The sequence below is a fragment of the Coregonus lavaretus genome (genome assembly GCF_964263955.1).
Source record: "Coregonus lavaretus genome assembly, chromosome: 22".
In the NCBI taxonomy this organism is placed as follows: domain Eukaryota; kingdom Metazoa; phylum Chordata; class Actinopteri; order Salmoniformes; family Salmonidae; genus Coregonus; species Coregonus lavaretus.
Genome location: NC_140009.1, coordinates 28,832,174 through 28,848,095, shown reverse-complemented (window position 1 = coordinate 28,848,095; position 15,922 = coordinate 28,832,174). Strand labels below are relative to the sequence as shown.

General features: G+C 41.9%; 2 protein-coding genes across 2 annotated transcripts; one reads left to right on the top strand and one right to left on the bottom strand.

The window, feature by feature from the left end:
- Nucleotides 1-3,992, bottom strand: peds1 (plasmanylethanolamine desaturase 1). Its single transcript, XM_084186491.1, has 6 exons — nt 3,732-3,992; nt 2,341-2,460; nt 2,129-2,220; nt 1,855-1,999; nt 1,494-1,706; nt 1-553 (listed from the first exon to the last, which is right to left on the bottom strand). Exons 1-6 carry the CDS (start codon nt 3,865-3,867, stop codon nt 432-434), a joined length of 828 nt encoding a protein of 275 aa, XP_084042617.1. The 5' UTR covers nt 3,868-3,992; the 3' UTR covers nt 1-431.
- Nucleotides 3,993-7,413: 3,421 nt separating this feature from the next.
- Nucleotides 7,414-9,039, top strand: LOC311150420 (CCAAT/enhancer-binding protein beta-like). The gene has a single exon (XM_084187895.1). The coding sequence runs from the start codon at nt 7,647-7,649 to the stop codon at nt 8,523-8,525; it is 879 nt and encodes a 292-aa protein (XP_084044021.1). The 5' UTR covers nt 7,414-7,646; the 3' UTR covers nt 8,526-9,039.
- The last annotated feature ends 6,883 nt before the right edge of the window (nt 9,040-15,922 follow it).

Genomic DNA, 15,922 nt, shown 5'->3' with positions numbered 1-15,922 from the left:
GTGAAAGGTATTTATTTTAGCATTATCAGTCTTTGTAGTGGATGACGATGAAAAAATATTTGACTACCCCTTTTGGGGACAATGGCTTCAGTGTTATACCTCAAGAAAGGTTGAGTCAAGTTAAACATACACGATCAGAAATAAAGAGCTAGATGAGGAGTTGAGAAAGTATTGCAATGTATTAGTGCTTTCAAATGTTATTTTAAAAAGCACTTCCCTCTCAGATTTCCACAGTGGGTTAAGAAAACACCCCTGGGCCCTTGACAAAACGCTTCACGGTTAGAACCAGACAAAATGTGCAAGGTTTAAAGCTATATGGCATCTCTGAAACCAGATCCTTATGTTTGTGTCTCCTATCGGTTACAGCTGGAGTTAGGCGAGAAAGAGACTGATTACTCCTTCGGAGGTAGCGGTGCAGCCAGTCTGCATGGTTACTTGGTTTTGTGGGCCCATTTCAGATCATCAGACCTGGGCTTCTCCCCAGTCACACTCTGGATCAGATCCTCAAGCTTAGACCAGAACCCCAGCTTCTCCAGGGGATAGTTCAGCCAGCCTGGGGAGATAAGACCATTATGGCTGCGTTTAGACAGGCAGCCCAATTCTTTTGTGACCAACTATTTAGTTTGTTATTTTTTCAGAAGGGGTTACAGATACAGGTATAACATTGAAAGGCATATAAATTCAGATATATTCAGTTATCTTATTTGATATTTTCACACATATACTTTCTTGTACCTGTGGGCTGCCACTAAAAAAATAACACACAAAAAACAGAAGAATGCATACAAAGATAACGAACAGTATCAATAGTTTTGTAATATTTTGTATCCAAGGAAAAGAAACACAAAGCCCCCCCCCCCCCTCACCAACCCACACCCGCCGGCATCCACCCTCCCCCAGGAAACAATTTTTGCTCCAGCATGTTCATCTACCCCCCCCCCCCCCCCCCCCCCCCCCCCCCCCCCCATCCCCATCCCCATCCCGAGTCTCCCCTTACACTCCCCCCAATTTTATGATGATTTCTTCAGTTTAATCTGTGAGCAAGTATCAATCTACTCAAACTTGATTTGAGTTACCTGGTAATATAAATGCTTCTTTCAGATCTTTGAATGTCATCAAACTATTACTATCCATGATATCGCCAAGGGCACAGATAACACATTTGGACGATTGGGGCGATGTGTAAGGCTGTCCTCCAGATTGTAAGGCATTCTGGGTGTGCCATTTAATTTCCCAGTTGCATAGACAGGCAGCCCAATTCTGATATTTTTTACAATCAGATCAGCCTGGAAAAATATCTGATGTGAAAAGATCTGATGTGATTTGTCAAAAGACCCAATTAGTGGGAAAAAAATATCAGAATCGGGCTGTGTAAACGCAGCCAAAGGGGAAAAGATGGTTGGCTGCCGATAGTTTCAATGATATTTTCCTCTTACTTATATCCTGACAGACATATTGTGATACACACAAAGCCCATACCCACAAGCACTGACCTGTGGTGATGCAGAAGTACGTCTCGTGTGGGGACACGTGATGGATGCGATGGTGCTTGCGGGGCAGGATGATGTGGCAGTTCTGTAGAAAGACCACCCAGCCTGGCAGCCCGAAGTATGTGTGCGACCACTTATGGATCTGGTTGGTTAGGGTGACGAAAATGGCCAGTGCCATCACATAGCAGTGCCAGGGGTAGTTGTGATAGTGCTCCGCTACATGTGGGTGGAGAGACAGATAAACAGAGAAGACGATCTTGGTTGAACTTAGATTTCATTTCAGGGCTCTAGAAAATTATGTTTTCAGATGCCAGAGCATTGGCTCAGTTGAATGATAATTGTGCCTTGTTTGGCAGTAGCTCACCAGGCGAGAGGGTAAGGAAGTTGAAAGACATGTGTGCTAATGGGATCAGGGTCAGCATGCAGTTGTCACCATTCGTCTCAATGAAGTCATGGCGGGTGATGGCTGTAGGGTCGATGTGATGCTCCCTGAACGGTCGGATAAAGGCCTGGGGCAAGATATCAGAAGGTGAGTTCAAAATAACAGGAGTCAAGACAACAATTAGATAATTAGACAACGTACATTTTGGGGACAGTACCTTTTCAAATCCAGTCACATTAGCAAATGCATCTCCTACCTTTCCAAAGATGGGTAGCTCCACAGATCCCCAGGTGTCAGCCCCCCAATGGACTAGACCAGAGGCAAAGTCTGCAGTCAATATTCCTGCCACTGAGAGAGAGAGCGGGGAGAGATAGAGGGGACATGTAAGCAAACAATCGTGTCAATCAATGAGAAACATAACATGGGATGTAGGCTTATTCTAATGACCGGTGCAACAGCAGTGCTTACCAATGCCCAAAAGGATATACCACATATGACCCAGGTGGAAGTTAACAAGGAGGTGACAAAAGTTGAAGGCCATGAGAGAGAAGCAGAGGACAACACTTATCCATTCCTGACATCTTTTTCCTGTGGAGACAAACAAAGACAAAATTAACATCCCATTATAAAAATAATTGTATAACTATAGAAAAGGGATAGGGGTGCATCTTCAACGTAGTTAGACAATATTATGCCCAATGATATAACCTTTCTCAATGAATGCTCCTGCAGTTTTATTGTGCAACGTTTTGACCCAACGGTATCTTTCTTTCATGACTTAACTTTTTGTACCCTGTAGCTGCGAGTTACTGGAAGTGCATTCACTTAACTGATAACCTTAGATGGTTTTCTTACGCTACATGCTTTGTGGTTGTAGCTACTCATTTCAATGAAAAGCAGCTGGGCCAGAAATACTGATCAGATTCTTACAGCTCAAAGACAGTTTAAGGCCAAGCAGCTTTATGGCTCAACACCCCAGGCAATACCCTGTAAAGTAAGTTAGTCTCCTTACACCAGGGCAATGCTGTGTCACAGTGTCAGTAAAGAGCTAGCTCTGTTCCAGGGCGTTTACGTGCATCTCAGCCTCAATGGAGGCACAGCCGCACATAAATGCTCTGGACGGGAGCTAATGAGGAGCCTGACCAGTGTGACCAGCTGTAGTGTTATTAGGGCTGACACAGGAGCATTCTGGTCTTTATTTTTTATTTAACCTTTATTTAACTAGGCAAGTCAGTTAAGAACAAATTCTTATTTACAATGATGGCCTACATGTGGAATTCATATGTGGAATGTTAGAGCCAGGACACAGCAGCACCTATGCATTCAGTGTCTTTCAATGGGAGTCGAGCAGAAAAGAAAAAACCTTTCAAAAGCATCAAGTACAAAAAGTAACATGCAAATAGGTTGAGTTTAGAGTTCAACTGACTCAAAGAAGTAAATGCTCAATTTGTACAGCAATCTGTCCTCATACATTAGGCTAGCTTTCATGAATATTTTTTAAATAATTTGTGTAGTTAGACTCTGAAGTGTGCACCACTCATTTATTATGACTGAGCTTTGGTCCGTTCCTGACACCATACACTTAGCAATTAGGGCAAATTGTTTTTAAAGGTCAAGTAAGCCCCTCCCAGTCTGCGTGTGGAGCATAGTTACAGTTGTAATGTCATTTCTGTTTTCCGGAAATGTAACAGAAAAGCCTCATATTAAAAAGCCTAACTTCTTTCCAGTGATCCTAATTAGTAAAATCCTGAAGCTTAATTGGCTGATCGATATATAAGCGTAAGCGTTGTATAAATGTAACGTTAGTAGGCTACGACATTTCTGAGTGGCGTTGACAAAAGAGATAGCTGTTGCCTCACCTGGCGAATATAAATTCGCAAGTTCCAGAGCACCTGCGTGTTGGGGACCCCACCGCGCTGTACCGCGACCCGGTCCATTTGGCTCTGTGCTCTGTAACTCTTGTCCACACCCGTTTTCGTTGACCATTCTCGCCATGTTCCACTCCTGGTTCAACCCCTTTCCACAGTCAGGAAACCAACAGATGTAGGAAGAACTACAGAACAAGATAGGGTGCGCTCGTTTTACAAGCCGCGTGCGTCTGGCGAAGGTGTACGCTGCGGTGCTCATGAATTTGAGCTACATCTCTGCCCGCTCTGGTAAGAATCGGGCTATCCCGGGGTGAAAATCATGCGGGCCTTTCACTCTGCCGTAAAACTACATTGCCTTTCTAACCCTATCACATTGAGCTTGCTATCTAAAGCAGCCACTTGCGGAGTCGTACATAGTTCCATGATCAGGCGAATAACCAATTAGGAAGCGAGGAGAACGAATGCATTGCCTGACCCCACCCGTGAGTGGCCAATCAGAACATTTGGGTTTGGCTGTTAAAGCGGCAATCTGCAGTTGAAACAATAACAACGAAAAATCCCCGCCCTTGTTTCTGTAAAAAGATTAGGTATGGGGCTGGAGAAATGTAATCATTCTCAAATTCATAGACAGAGCTATGGATGCTAGGACTGACCATCCATGATATAACAATTATAGTTTTAACCATGTTTTGAGGCTAAATAGTATTTGTTTACATTTACTTTGTTTATAGACATTGGAGCTTATTTTGGGTTCTGATGGGGTACGACAATTGAACTAAACTCATCAGGCATTTATAAGTTATATTCTTCAAGAATCAATGGGTAAATATCATTCATTTATAAATCCAAAAGTAGATGTAACAACTGCAGATTGCCCCTTTACACGTCAGCCAGCTTTTGTTCTACATGGTGGGCAAACATGATGCTAAATTAGAAGAGAGATAGGCCTTTAATTTAAAGATGTTGAAATTATTATGTTTAGGGCACGTTTTACAATTTCGTAATTTAATTTAATTCTCACTGAACTGTGTTAGGCCTATTTGAGATCATAAATCAAACAATTATCCCAAAATAAATGTTTTGGGGAAACTATTGGGGTGATCGCTCCAAAGAAAGTAATAAAAGTCACAAGCAACATAAGCTTTCTATTGCCTAGCAGTAGGCCTAGTCAGCTCTCTACTGAAGTTTACAGTCGAGAGTGAATTGTATCTTACAATATCGCTAGATGGCAGTGTAGAATAAATATCATTTTCCAAAATCATTGACCCACAAGTCACAAATTATTGCTCCTTTTCCCAGTCTTCTCAATGGAAAGCGTTGACTGTGGATTACAATATGCTAGGTAATGCATTTACACTCTGCCCTAAAATGTGTGATTTGATATTTCAAGCATCTCTACAAATTGTTTCAAATTTACAGTGGCAAAACCTTAATCTGTGAGTGTCTTTAGAATATAATAGAATGCGCTCAATGCGATTACAGTCAACAGAATATAATATAATTTATTAGTAGGATATTATAGTTAGGCTATTACTACAGCAGACCTTGGTTCAAAAACTATTTAGGGAAATAGTGTTTTAGCAAATACTGCTACAACTGTGATATGTGGTTATCAAACCCAGCTACACTACATGACCAAAAGTATGTGGACACCTGCTTGTCGAACATCTAATTCCAAAATCATGGGCATTAATATGGAGTTGGTCCCCCCCTTGCTGCTATAACAGCCTCCACTCTTCTGAGAAGGCTTTCCACTAGAAGTTGGAACATTGCTGTGGGGACTTGCTTCCATTCAGCCACAAGAGCATTAGTGAGGACGGGCACTGATGTTGGGCAATTAGGCATGGCTCGCAGTTGGCGTTCCAATTCATCCCAAAGGTGTTCGATGGGGTTGAGGTCAGGGCTCTGTGCAGGCCAGTCAAGTTGTTCCACACCGATCTCGACAAACCATTTCTGAATGGACCTCGCTTTGTGCACGGGGGCATTGTCATGCTGAAACAGGAAAGGGCCTTCCCCAAACTGTTGCCACAAAGTTGGATGCACAGAATCGTCTAGAATGTAATTGTATGCTGTAGCGTTAAGATGTCCCTTCACTGGAACTAAGGGGCATAGCCCGAACCATGAAAAACAGCCCCAGACAATTATTCCTCCATTATTCCCATTTCCACTGCTCCAGAATCCAATGGCAGTGAGCTTTACACCACTCCAGCCGACGCTTGGCATTGTAATAAGTAATAAGATATTACTTTGGATTTTTATGTCACCATTTGGCCCACAAAATTACTTTTGATCTGTTTTTGAGCAGATATAGACAGGAGCTGGGACCTACACATACATACGTACACATACAATTCATCAACATCTTCAGCCACTGAAAATGCATGACACCGCCTGGTATGAAGTCCAGTCAAAATAACAGACAAAACCCACTCGGCCATGGAACCCCATTTCATGAAGCTCCCGATGAACAGTTATTGTGCTGACGTTGCTTCCATAGGCAGTTTGGAACTCGGTAGTGAGTGTTGCAACCAAGGACAGACGATTTTTAAGAGCTATGTGCTTCAGCACTCAGTGGTCCCGTTCTGTGAGCTTGTGTGGCCTACCACTTCTCGGCTGAGCCGTTGTTGCTCCTAGACGTTTCCACTTCACAATAGCAGCACTTACAGTTGACCGGGGCAGCTCTAGCATGGCAGGAATTTGATGAACTGACTTGTTGGAAAGGTGGCATCCTATGACGGTGCCACGTTGAAAGTCACTGACCTCTTCACTAAGGTCATTCTATTGCTAATGTTTGTCTATGGAGATTGCATGGTGGTGTGCTGGATTTTATACACTTGTCAGCAACAGGTGTGGCTGAAATAGCCAAATCCACTAATTTGAAGGGGTGTCCACATACTTTTGTATATATAGTGTATCTTAAGATGAATGTACTAATTGTAAGGATAAGAGTGTCTGCTAAAGGACTAAAATGTAAATGTAGGGTATTTCAATTACTTTCAAATACATTTCTATGTAAGTATTTTGATATTTTTTCTTTGAAAATACAAGTAGTTGAATATTGGAATGTATTCGGAAATACACTTGGAAAGTATTGACATGTATTTGAAAATACTCAAATACACAGACAAGTGTATTTTCAAATACACATATTTAAATACTCCATGCATTTAAACCTGGGTCTGTTTGGTCCTAAGGGTATTTAAGATAATGTATTTGGAAACAAGTATTTGAAAATAGTTTCAAATAGTGGGCTATTTATAGGAAATTATTTGAAAATAGAACTAGTTGATTCGGCCACATTATTTGACAAATACAAAAATACACAGCACATAAGTATTTCAAATACAAACCTTCAAATACACAGGTATTTGTTAAATAGACTCAAATACACATGTATTTGAACCCAGGTCTGTAGGCTCCCACTGGGCACAGACATCAATTCAAGATGTATTCCACGTTGGTTCAATTAAATTACGTGGAAACAACGTTGATTTAACCAGTGGGCTTCTAGTATAGGTTAGTTGTGAAATGTTGCCTTTCTAAGGTCCATCTCTTAAAATTACAATTCAGAGCATGAAATCAAGGGGGAAGTGGTTAGTTAGAGGAGGAGAACATATCACACAAGCTCCGCCCATTCTTTCACAGTCTATATAAGCCCTTCCTAGACTCTCCCTGCTGCAATAGACATCAACTTTACTCATCACTCCGGTGACTTGCTGCTGAGTAATAGCCAATTCTTCAAGTTTCTTGTTTTGTTCAACAACTGAATATTATCACAGTGACATTCAGTCGTGTGCCAATATACTTTAGTGTTTTCAGACAGCATTAGGCCTACTCGCGTAGCCAATTCCCCGGGCGTCTGCCCCTGGATTCGATGTTACCGCAATCCGGTGGGTGTTAAGATCCATGGAAGTGGCCGGTTTCTACGACAGGGATTGCTTTGCTTTCCAGAGTACAAACTACATTATCAGTCCCATTAGCGACAACAGCACTTGCAAGCAGCCCATTGACGGCTCGATGACGGAGCTTGGCATAGCCGAGAACGAGAAAGCGATAGATTTCAGTGTCTACTTGGATCCAGCTGCTGCGCACTGTCAACAACTGGCAACACATAACGAAACTCAGCAGAGAGGGGTAGACATATTCGCAGATTTCCTTGCAGAGGAAAGCAGGATAAAGAGACTCTCATCATTACAACAAAACTACAGAAACTACATCTCTCTCAACGAGCGGGAGACAAGTGCGCACGACAATAGGGAGCCATACGTCCTGGGCTATCCTGAACTGCAGGAAACTCGTGTGGACACCGTGTTCAGCCCGGAGTTTCTTGGGACCCACTTTAAAGCCGGTGAAAGAGACGAGTCTCAAGAGGACCCAAGAATGGACAACGGTTCAACTGGCTACGACATGAGGTATCTTCATTACGAGTCGACTCCAAGTGGCAGCCTTGGTAACATTTCCACTGCGTCCTCGTCTTCCTCCAGTCCACCCGGCACACCTGCCCCGTCAGGTAAAGACAGGTTGCCTTCGCAGGGCGGGAAAATGTCGTCTGGTGGCAAGGGGAAGAAGCGACTGGAAAAGGACTGTGAGGAATATAAGCAGAGGCGGGAGAGGAACAACCTTGCGGTTAGAAAGAGCAGGGATAAAGCCAAAATGCGCAATATGGAGACGCAACACAGAGTGCTGGAACTGGCCGCAGAGAATGATCGTTTACAAAAACGCGTGGAGCAGCTGTCAAGAGAACTTGCCACGCTGCGTAACTTGCTCTCTGCCACCGGTCAGTGATAGCCACAACAGAGTGCCCACACACCTCTGGAAACCGGTACTTGATCAGGCACGGACTTAAAACCCCATTTATCGCGGTGCCATAATTCTGAAAAAGTGATTCCAATATGTTACGTTTGTGTACAGTGTATATATAGGTGAAAAAAGTCACCAACAGTTTACAAGGCCAGTTGTGATTGAGCACAGAAGGTGCATGGAATGTGCAACCATTCATGATTCTTGACATGTCACCTTCATTCTGTCTTTATTCATTTTGTGTATGCATTATTTCTGTACGGGCTTTGTATTTTATATTGAATAATGATAAATATTCTGTTATTTAAAAATACCTTTCTTTATCTGGAGCAATGTGGTTGTCAAGGGAAGAGTTGTAGCCCACTGCAGAGGTATGATGCAACTCTTTGTAACAGTATTCTCAATGAATTAAGTATTCTCTTAATATGATGAAAATGTACACATGTTTTAATGGTACTTGATATTTTATTGAATTAAACAGATTTATACTTTGATATTATTCATGTGTATGTTGTTTATTTGTGAGATTTCAAAAAAGGTAGTAGATCACCTGACTGGTTTATTCCTCTCGCTCTTTCACATACACACACACACACACACACACACATCATTAAATATAACTTGTATGTATCTCTTCGCTCACATACATGTATAAGAATTCAAGGTATAAATAACTCAGGGAATAAAAATATTATAGGTGTACATAAGCTCAAACGTAAGGTAACATTTATCTCTTATTTTAGACCCGTGGGCAACTGATTTGGAATATGATGACTAATTTGCATCGAATGATAGTTATGCAAAATGATAAGTCATGATATTGAGAACCTAATGTAAATACCAGTATTACTACAGTGTGATTCAGTTAAACAATTCAGCAGTGTATTGGTGAAAGAAGACATACTAACTGAGCCTTTTTTTCATCCAACTAGCAAATGGCACCATTATCTTAAGCACACACCTCTGTCAATAGTCTGGTGGGTCCACTGACCCACAGAGGGGTTCAAGGCCTCACAAACCTAGATTAATCAGCAACTAACCTCCTGCCCAAACACACCACCACAGTCCTGCAAACAGCTTTTTGAAAAACGTGTATAACCTGCCAGCCTCAAATATCAAGTGGCATACTTTAATATTTAGCCAATGAGACGACCCAAAGAGAAGAGTGATTTTGGATGTGGAACAAATTATATTTGATTACCTCATCCACTGATTGTCCAGTTTGATCAGTAAGACTAGATAAGCAAGTTTAGTTTTAGTTTAAGCAAAAAACTAGTCTCAGTGGAACTGGTCAAGAATACCAAGTTGCCACCATTTCTACACATGAATGCAAGGCAGTGGAAATGACTGAAAATACTATCAAACTTGGCCATCAAGAGTTTCCCTAATAATACACGCTTAGAAAAAAAGGGTTCCAATAGGGTTCTTCAGCTGTCCCCATAGGATAACCCTTTTTGGTTCCAGGTAGAACCCTTTGGGGGTCTATGTAGAACCCTCTGTGGAAAGGGTTCTAAATAGAACCTAAAAGGGTTCTACCTGGAACCAAAACGGGTTCTTCAAAGGGTTCTCCTATGGGGACAGCCGAAGAACCCTTTTAGGTTCTAGATAAAGAACCCCCCACCCTACCACCTCACTCATAAGAAAAGCTTTGACATGTGCATGGCCTACTGTATACCCATGACAATGCAGGGCGGAGGTTTGGGAAAGATGCCAGTTTCGGGAGGGAGAGCAAATTGTGTATGTGTGCTTTATGTATTTCTCAATGAGGCTTTGTTACTGCACCCAATAGCTCCAAGTACATTTTGACACTGTCATTCTTCCTTGTATCATATAAAATAGAATGTTTTGAACATAGTGGATTTCACAACACAACTTCCCATATTGGAAACAGTATATTGCTCAACATCTTCCTGTTCCATCTGTGAATTCAAATGTCACACCCAATGAAAAAAACTGTCTAAGCAATTTGATCTTACAAGACAAATCTAGCAATAGGTTGTAATACTTAAAGGGATAGTTCACCCACATTATACTGTACATTCACTTCATTTGATTGATTCCTAAAAAGTAGTGTACACTGTATTATCTTGGTTGGGTTTGTTTTCTAAGCTGCAGCATAACATTAGCCTCATTGAGTGCAAAATAATGAGAGTAGTGCTGGACCTCTGTTAGTATGCTCTGTATAAGAGGCCTAAATCACAACTAAGCAGTTTCAAATCAAGCTGTGTAGCATCATACACTCCCCAACATACACTTGTTGTTGTTGTTGTTGTTGTTGTTGTTGTTGTTGTTGGCGGTGACAGTTTTACCCTCAGTTTAAATGGATGGGCTTCCCTTGTTATTGTTCTCATTCTGACACACACACACACACACACACACACACACACACACACACACACACACACACACACACACACACACACACACACACACACACACACACACACACACACACACAGTGGTTAAACTTGTTACTTGCGGTGACCTTGTAATCCCGCCCCCTGCAGCTCCTGGAGCCTCCCAGATCCCTCCAAGTGCCTGGTTCAGACAGAGGAGAGGGAATTTCCCACACATATTACCGTCAATGAGCAGTGGCTGTCCGTAAACTCCACATTGCATCATACCTCCTGCAGACCAATAGCCCTCCTATAAACTCCTCTGATAGAGCAATACAAACAGTGCAGCCCCACCTTGTGTTTGATACTTTAAACAGGACATAAGTAAGCTATCTCCTCACATCTATGAATCATTAGTGTTGTTTATTTTGAGTGAGCTCTAGCTAGTGGAATTATAGCCATTCTTGTTGTACTTTCTTTCTATTTGTGGTCTACATGAAACAGTGATATTTCAACATATCTCTGATTTTTACGTACACCATAGCATTTCAACATGATATCAATATACAACAAAGTAGTATGGGGAGGAAATTGAACACTGACCAGGAAATTACCAAGTTGACTTTTCTTGAATCATATTAATTTCAAAATTGTGTGTACGGTATGCACTTTTTGGTATGGGAAATTACATTGCTCTGTCAACACAGTTGCACTATACAAAAGTAATAACACATTTATATACTATACATTTGGTGTGTTACTCTTCTTTATAAACATTCTTTATAAACATTGGCTATAAGACTCAGGCTGGTTCCCAGACTTGCCCTCTACAAGATCATCAGCAGACTCCATCACCATCATCTACCATCCTCTGACCAGCTCCCTTCACTCAAGCCATGAACTAACCCTCTCCATATTCAGAGGATGGAGCATTCAAAGTAGTAGAATAACAGATATAGCCCCTGATTCTCCTCAGACTTGACTGCCCTTGACCAGCACAAAAACATCCTGTGGCGTACTGCATTAGCATCGAATAGCCCCCGCGATATGAAACTTTTCAGGGAAGTTAGGAACCAATATACACAAGCAGTTAGGAAAGCAAAGGCTAGCTTTTTCAAACAGAAATTTGCATCCTGTAGCACTAACTCCAAAAAGTTTTGGGACACTGTAAAGTCCATGGAGAATGGAGCACCTCCTCCCAGCTGCCCACTGCACTGAGGCTAGGAAACACTATCACCACCGATAAATCTACAATAATCGAGAATTTCAACAAGCATTTTGCTACGGCTGGCCATGCTTTCCACCTGCCTACCACTATCCCGGTCACCAGCTCTGCACCCTCCGCTGCAACTTGCCCATGCCCCCCCCCCGCTTCTCCTTCACACAAATTCAGACAGCTGATGTTCTGAAAGAGCTGCAAAATCTGGACCCCTACAAATCATCTGGGCTAGACAATCTGGACCCTTTCTTTCTAAAATTAGCCGCCGAAATTGTCGCAACCCCATTACTAGCCTGTTCAACCTCTCTTTCGTAACGTCTGAGATCCCCAGAGATTGGAAAGCTGCCGCGGTCATCCCCCTCTTCAATGGGGGTGACAATCTAGATCAAAACTGTTACAGACCTATATCCATCCTGCCCTGCCTTTCGAACGTTTTTGAAAGCCAAGTTAACAAACAGATCACCGACCATTTCGAATCACACTGTACCTTCTCCGCTATGCAATCCGGTTTCCGAGCTGGTCATGGGTGCACCTCAACCACGCTCAAGTGTCGATAATAGACAGTACTGTGCAGCCGTCTTCATCGACCTGGCCAAGGCTTTTGACTCTGTCAACCACCGCATTCTTATTGGCAGACTAAATAGCCTTGGTTTCTCAAATGACTGCCTCGCCTGGTTCACCAACTACTTCTCAGATAGAGTTCAATGTGTCAAATCGGAGGGCCTGTTGTCTGGACCACAGGGTTCAATTCTTGGGCCGACTCTTTTCTCTGTGTATATCAATGATGTCACTCTTGCTGCTGGTGATTCTCAGATCCACCTCAACGCAGACGACACCATTTTGTATACATCTGGCCCTTCATTGGACACTGTGTTAACAAACCTCCAAACGAGCTTCCATGCCATACAACACTCCTTCCGTAGCCTCCAACTGCTCTTAAACACAAGTAAAACTAAATGCATGCTCTTCAATCGAACGCTGCTGGCACCCGCCTACCCGACTAGAATCACTACTCTTGACGGGTCTGACCTAGAGTATGTGGACAACTACAAATACCTAGGTGTCTGGTTAGACTGTAAACTCTCCTTCCAGACTCACATTAAGCATCTCCAATCCAAAATTTAATCTAGAATCGGCTTCCTATTTCGCAACAAAGCCTCCTTCACTCATGCTGCCAAACATGCCCTCGTAAAACTGACTATCCTACCGATCCTTGACTTCGGCGATGTCATTTACAAAATAGCCTCCAACACTCTACTCATCAAATTGGATGTAGTCTATCACAGTGCCATCCGTTTTGTCACCAAAGCCCCATATACTACTCACCATTGTGACCTGTACGCTCTTGTTGGCTGGCCCTCACTACATATTCATCGCCAAACCCACTGGCTCCAGGCCATCTATAAATCACTGCTAGGCAAATCCCCGCCTTATCTTAGCTCATTGGTCACCATAGCAACACCCACTCGTAGTATGCGCTCCAGCATGTATATCTCACTGGTCATCCCCAAAGCCAACACCTCCTTTGGCCGCCATTCCTTCCAGTTCTCTGCTGCCAATGACTGGAACGAACTGCAAAAATCTCTGAAGTTGGAGACTCTTATCTCCCTCACTAACTTTAAGCATCAGTTGTCAGAGCACCTTACCGATCACTGCACCTGTAAACAGACCATCTGAAATTAGCCCACCCAACTACCTCAACCCCATATTGTTATTTATTTTGCTCATTTGCACCCTAGTATCTCTATTTGCACATCATCTCTTGCACATCTATCATTCCAGTGTTAATACTAAATTGTAATTATTTTGCACTATGGCCTATTTATTGCCTTACCTCCATAACTTGCAACATTTGCACACACTGTATATATATTTTCTGTTGTATTTTTGACTTTATGTTTTGTTTTACCCCATATGTAACTCTGTGTTGTTGTTTTTATCGCACTGCTTTGCTTTATCTTGGCCAGGACGCAGTTGTAAATGAGAACTTGTTCTCAACTGGCTTACCTGGTTAAATAAAGTTTAAATAAAACAATTTTTTTAAATACTTGTTTGTTTTTTGCTCTTGAGTCACTTTGAGATTCTATGAAAAGAACTGTAGAAGTTTAATAAATTATTTTTATTATCACTGATTAGTCCGTTAATGTAGGTTTAAGTGGTCTTCAAAGGAGGAAGGACCATAGCATGTCACTCTGTGGTACAGGAAGGCTATAGCTTTCCAGCTGCTGGTATAAAAAAAAGTTGAGAAACACTGAGTACTACATGACTCAGAGTGACTAGTCACCTCCTCTGATATCATCCCCCATGTCACAGGGAACAGCACTATCTGTATCTGTATTCAAGTCATGGGACTTTGTTGTGACTTTGTTGAGCTTCACAATCAATTTGAGATACTTTTAGATGATTTGGACATGATGTGCGAAAAATGCTAATATCGGTCCCATGACTTGAATGGGATTTGGTGCCACAAATGCTAAAATGCTAGCATGTGCAAACCATGCCAGGGAAACTAAACCAAAGCATGGATTGCTGTCATACCTTGTCCATAGACTGCTAACAGGGTAAGGAAACCAATATGCCATTTTGTAATTTAGGTGAACTATCCCTTTAACCTAGATAAAAATGGCAGTTTATGTGCTCCCCGGATATCCGGAGCATGGGGCTTGCTACGGGAATTCATAAATGCTGAGATACCGTAAGAGGCAGGAGGATGATCTGGCTTGGAGTGAACCCAGATTTCAACAGCTTCTTTACTTCTCCTATTTTACTGTGAACGACTGCAAAGAGGCACCACTGACGTGCAATAGCAGGGACTTGTGGTCACTGCAGAGCAAGTATTATGGGTCTTGTGAAGGTCTTGTGAAACAGAAGGCCATCCTGCTCTTGCATAAGGAAAAACACTGGCAGGTGACAAAACAACCATATATGTAGGTGTCAATTAGTTTACTTTTGGTTACAGTGTCATACTATCATTTGTATGTAGAGGTCAGAGATGCTTGGCAAGCCATGCCCCTATACCAACCAGAATACAATTACACAGTACAATTAAATTAAGTTGATCACTTTCTCAAACAGTGATGTTATATCATACAGTATTACAATTCATAGATGTGTATGCAAACAAATAGAAACAGCTTAAACATGATATTGGTGTTGCAAGTGAACCTGACATTGGCACTATATAGGCAGGGGCAGAAAAAACTGCCACCACCTCAAGGGATGGAAATCAACCGTTCCAGGGGCGTCAGACTACTCACAATGGCTCTCACAATGAGCCCACATGCAGCGAGATATGGCATCTTTTCCTTCCTGATCAGATAGAGAACACGTTAAAAAGACTGAGCCTCTTATCAGTTATTGTATTGTCATAGGTGAATGAAAGTGCGCCTTAAATATACAGAAAATGATATTTGATCTGTGAATTGAGTTTCTATTTCACAAGTCACATTTTATCAGACACAGACAAGCTTAGGGTGTTGAACATCTGTCTGTAACTCCTTAGTGAAAATATTGAGTATGTTTTTTGTTGTGTTAAATCCTTAATTATGTTGAACTAGAAAGTTGAAGTATCTATCAAGTCATTTCTCTGTTCCTCAATGTACTCCCTGAAAACTTCCTAGATTACAAGTACTAAAGTGAAGGTCCGGTTTCCTTTTGATATGATCTTCAAGTTCTTTAAATATAACAGAAGATACATTTCTTCTCTCATAACATAAAAGAAAGATCTAAGAATTACAAGTCTTATTGTCACTTTTACTTTACAGTCAGGAAAAAAAAACTAGTGTTGAAGGAAGGGAGGTATGTTTTTTTGCAATTGATAGTGATCA

What these genes read in the sequence shown, in the direction of transcription:
- peds1 (XM_084186491.1), bottom strand. Translation starts at nt 3,867, where the DNA reads ATGGCGAGAATGGTCAACGAAAACGGGTGTGGACAAGAGTTACAGAGC. An exon ending in TGCGAATTTATATTCGCCAG is followed by an intron (nt 2,461 to 3,731) that starts GTGAGGCAACAG and finishes TTGTCTCCACAG; the next exon opens with GAAAAAGATGTCAGGAATGG. An exon ending in CTTCCTTACCCTCTCGCCTG is followed by an intron (nt 1,707 to 1,854) that starts GTGAGCTACTGC and finishes ACCCACATGTAG; the next exon opens with CGGAGCACTATCACAACTAC.
- LOC311150420 (XM_084187895.1), top strand. Translation starts at nt 7,647, where the DNA reads ATGGAAGTGGCCGGTTTCTACGACAGGGATTGCTTTGCTTTCCAGAGT.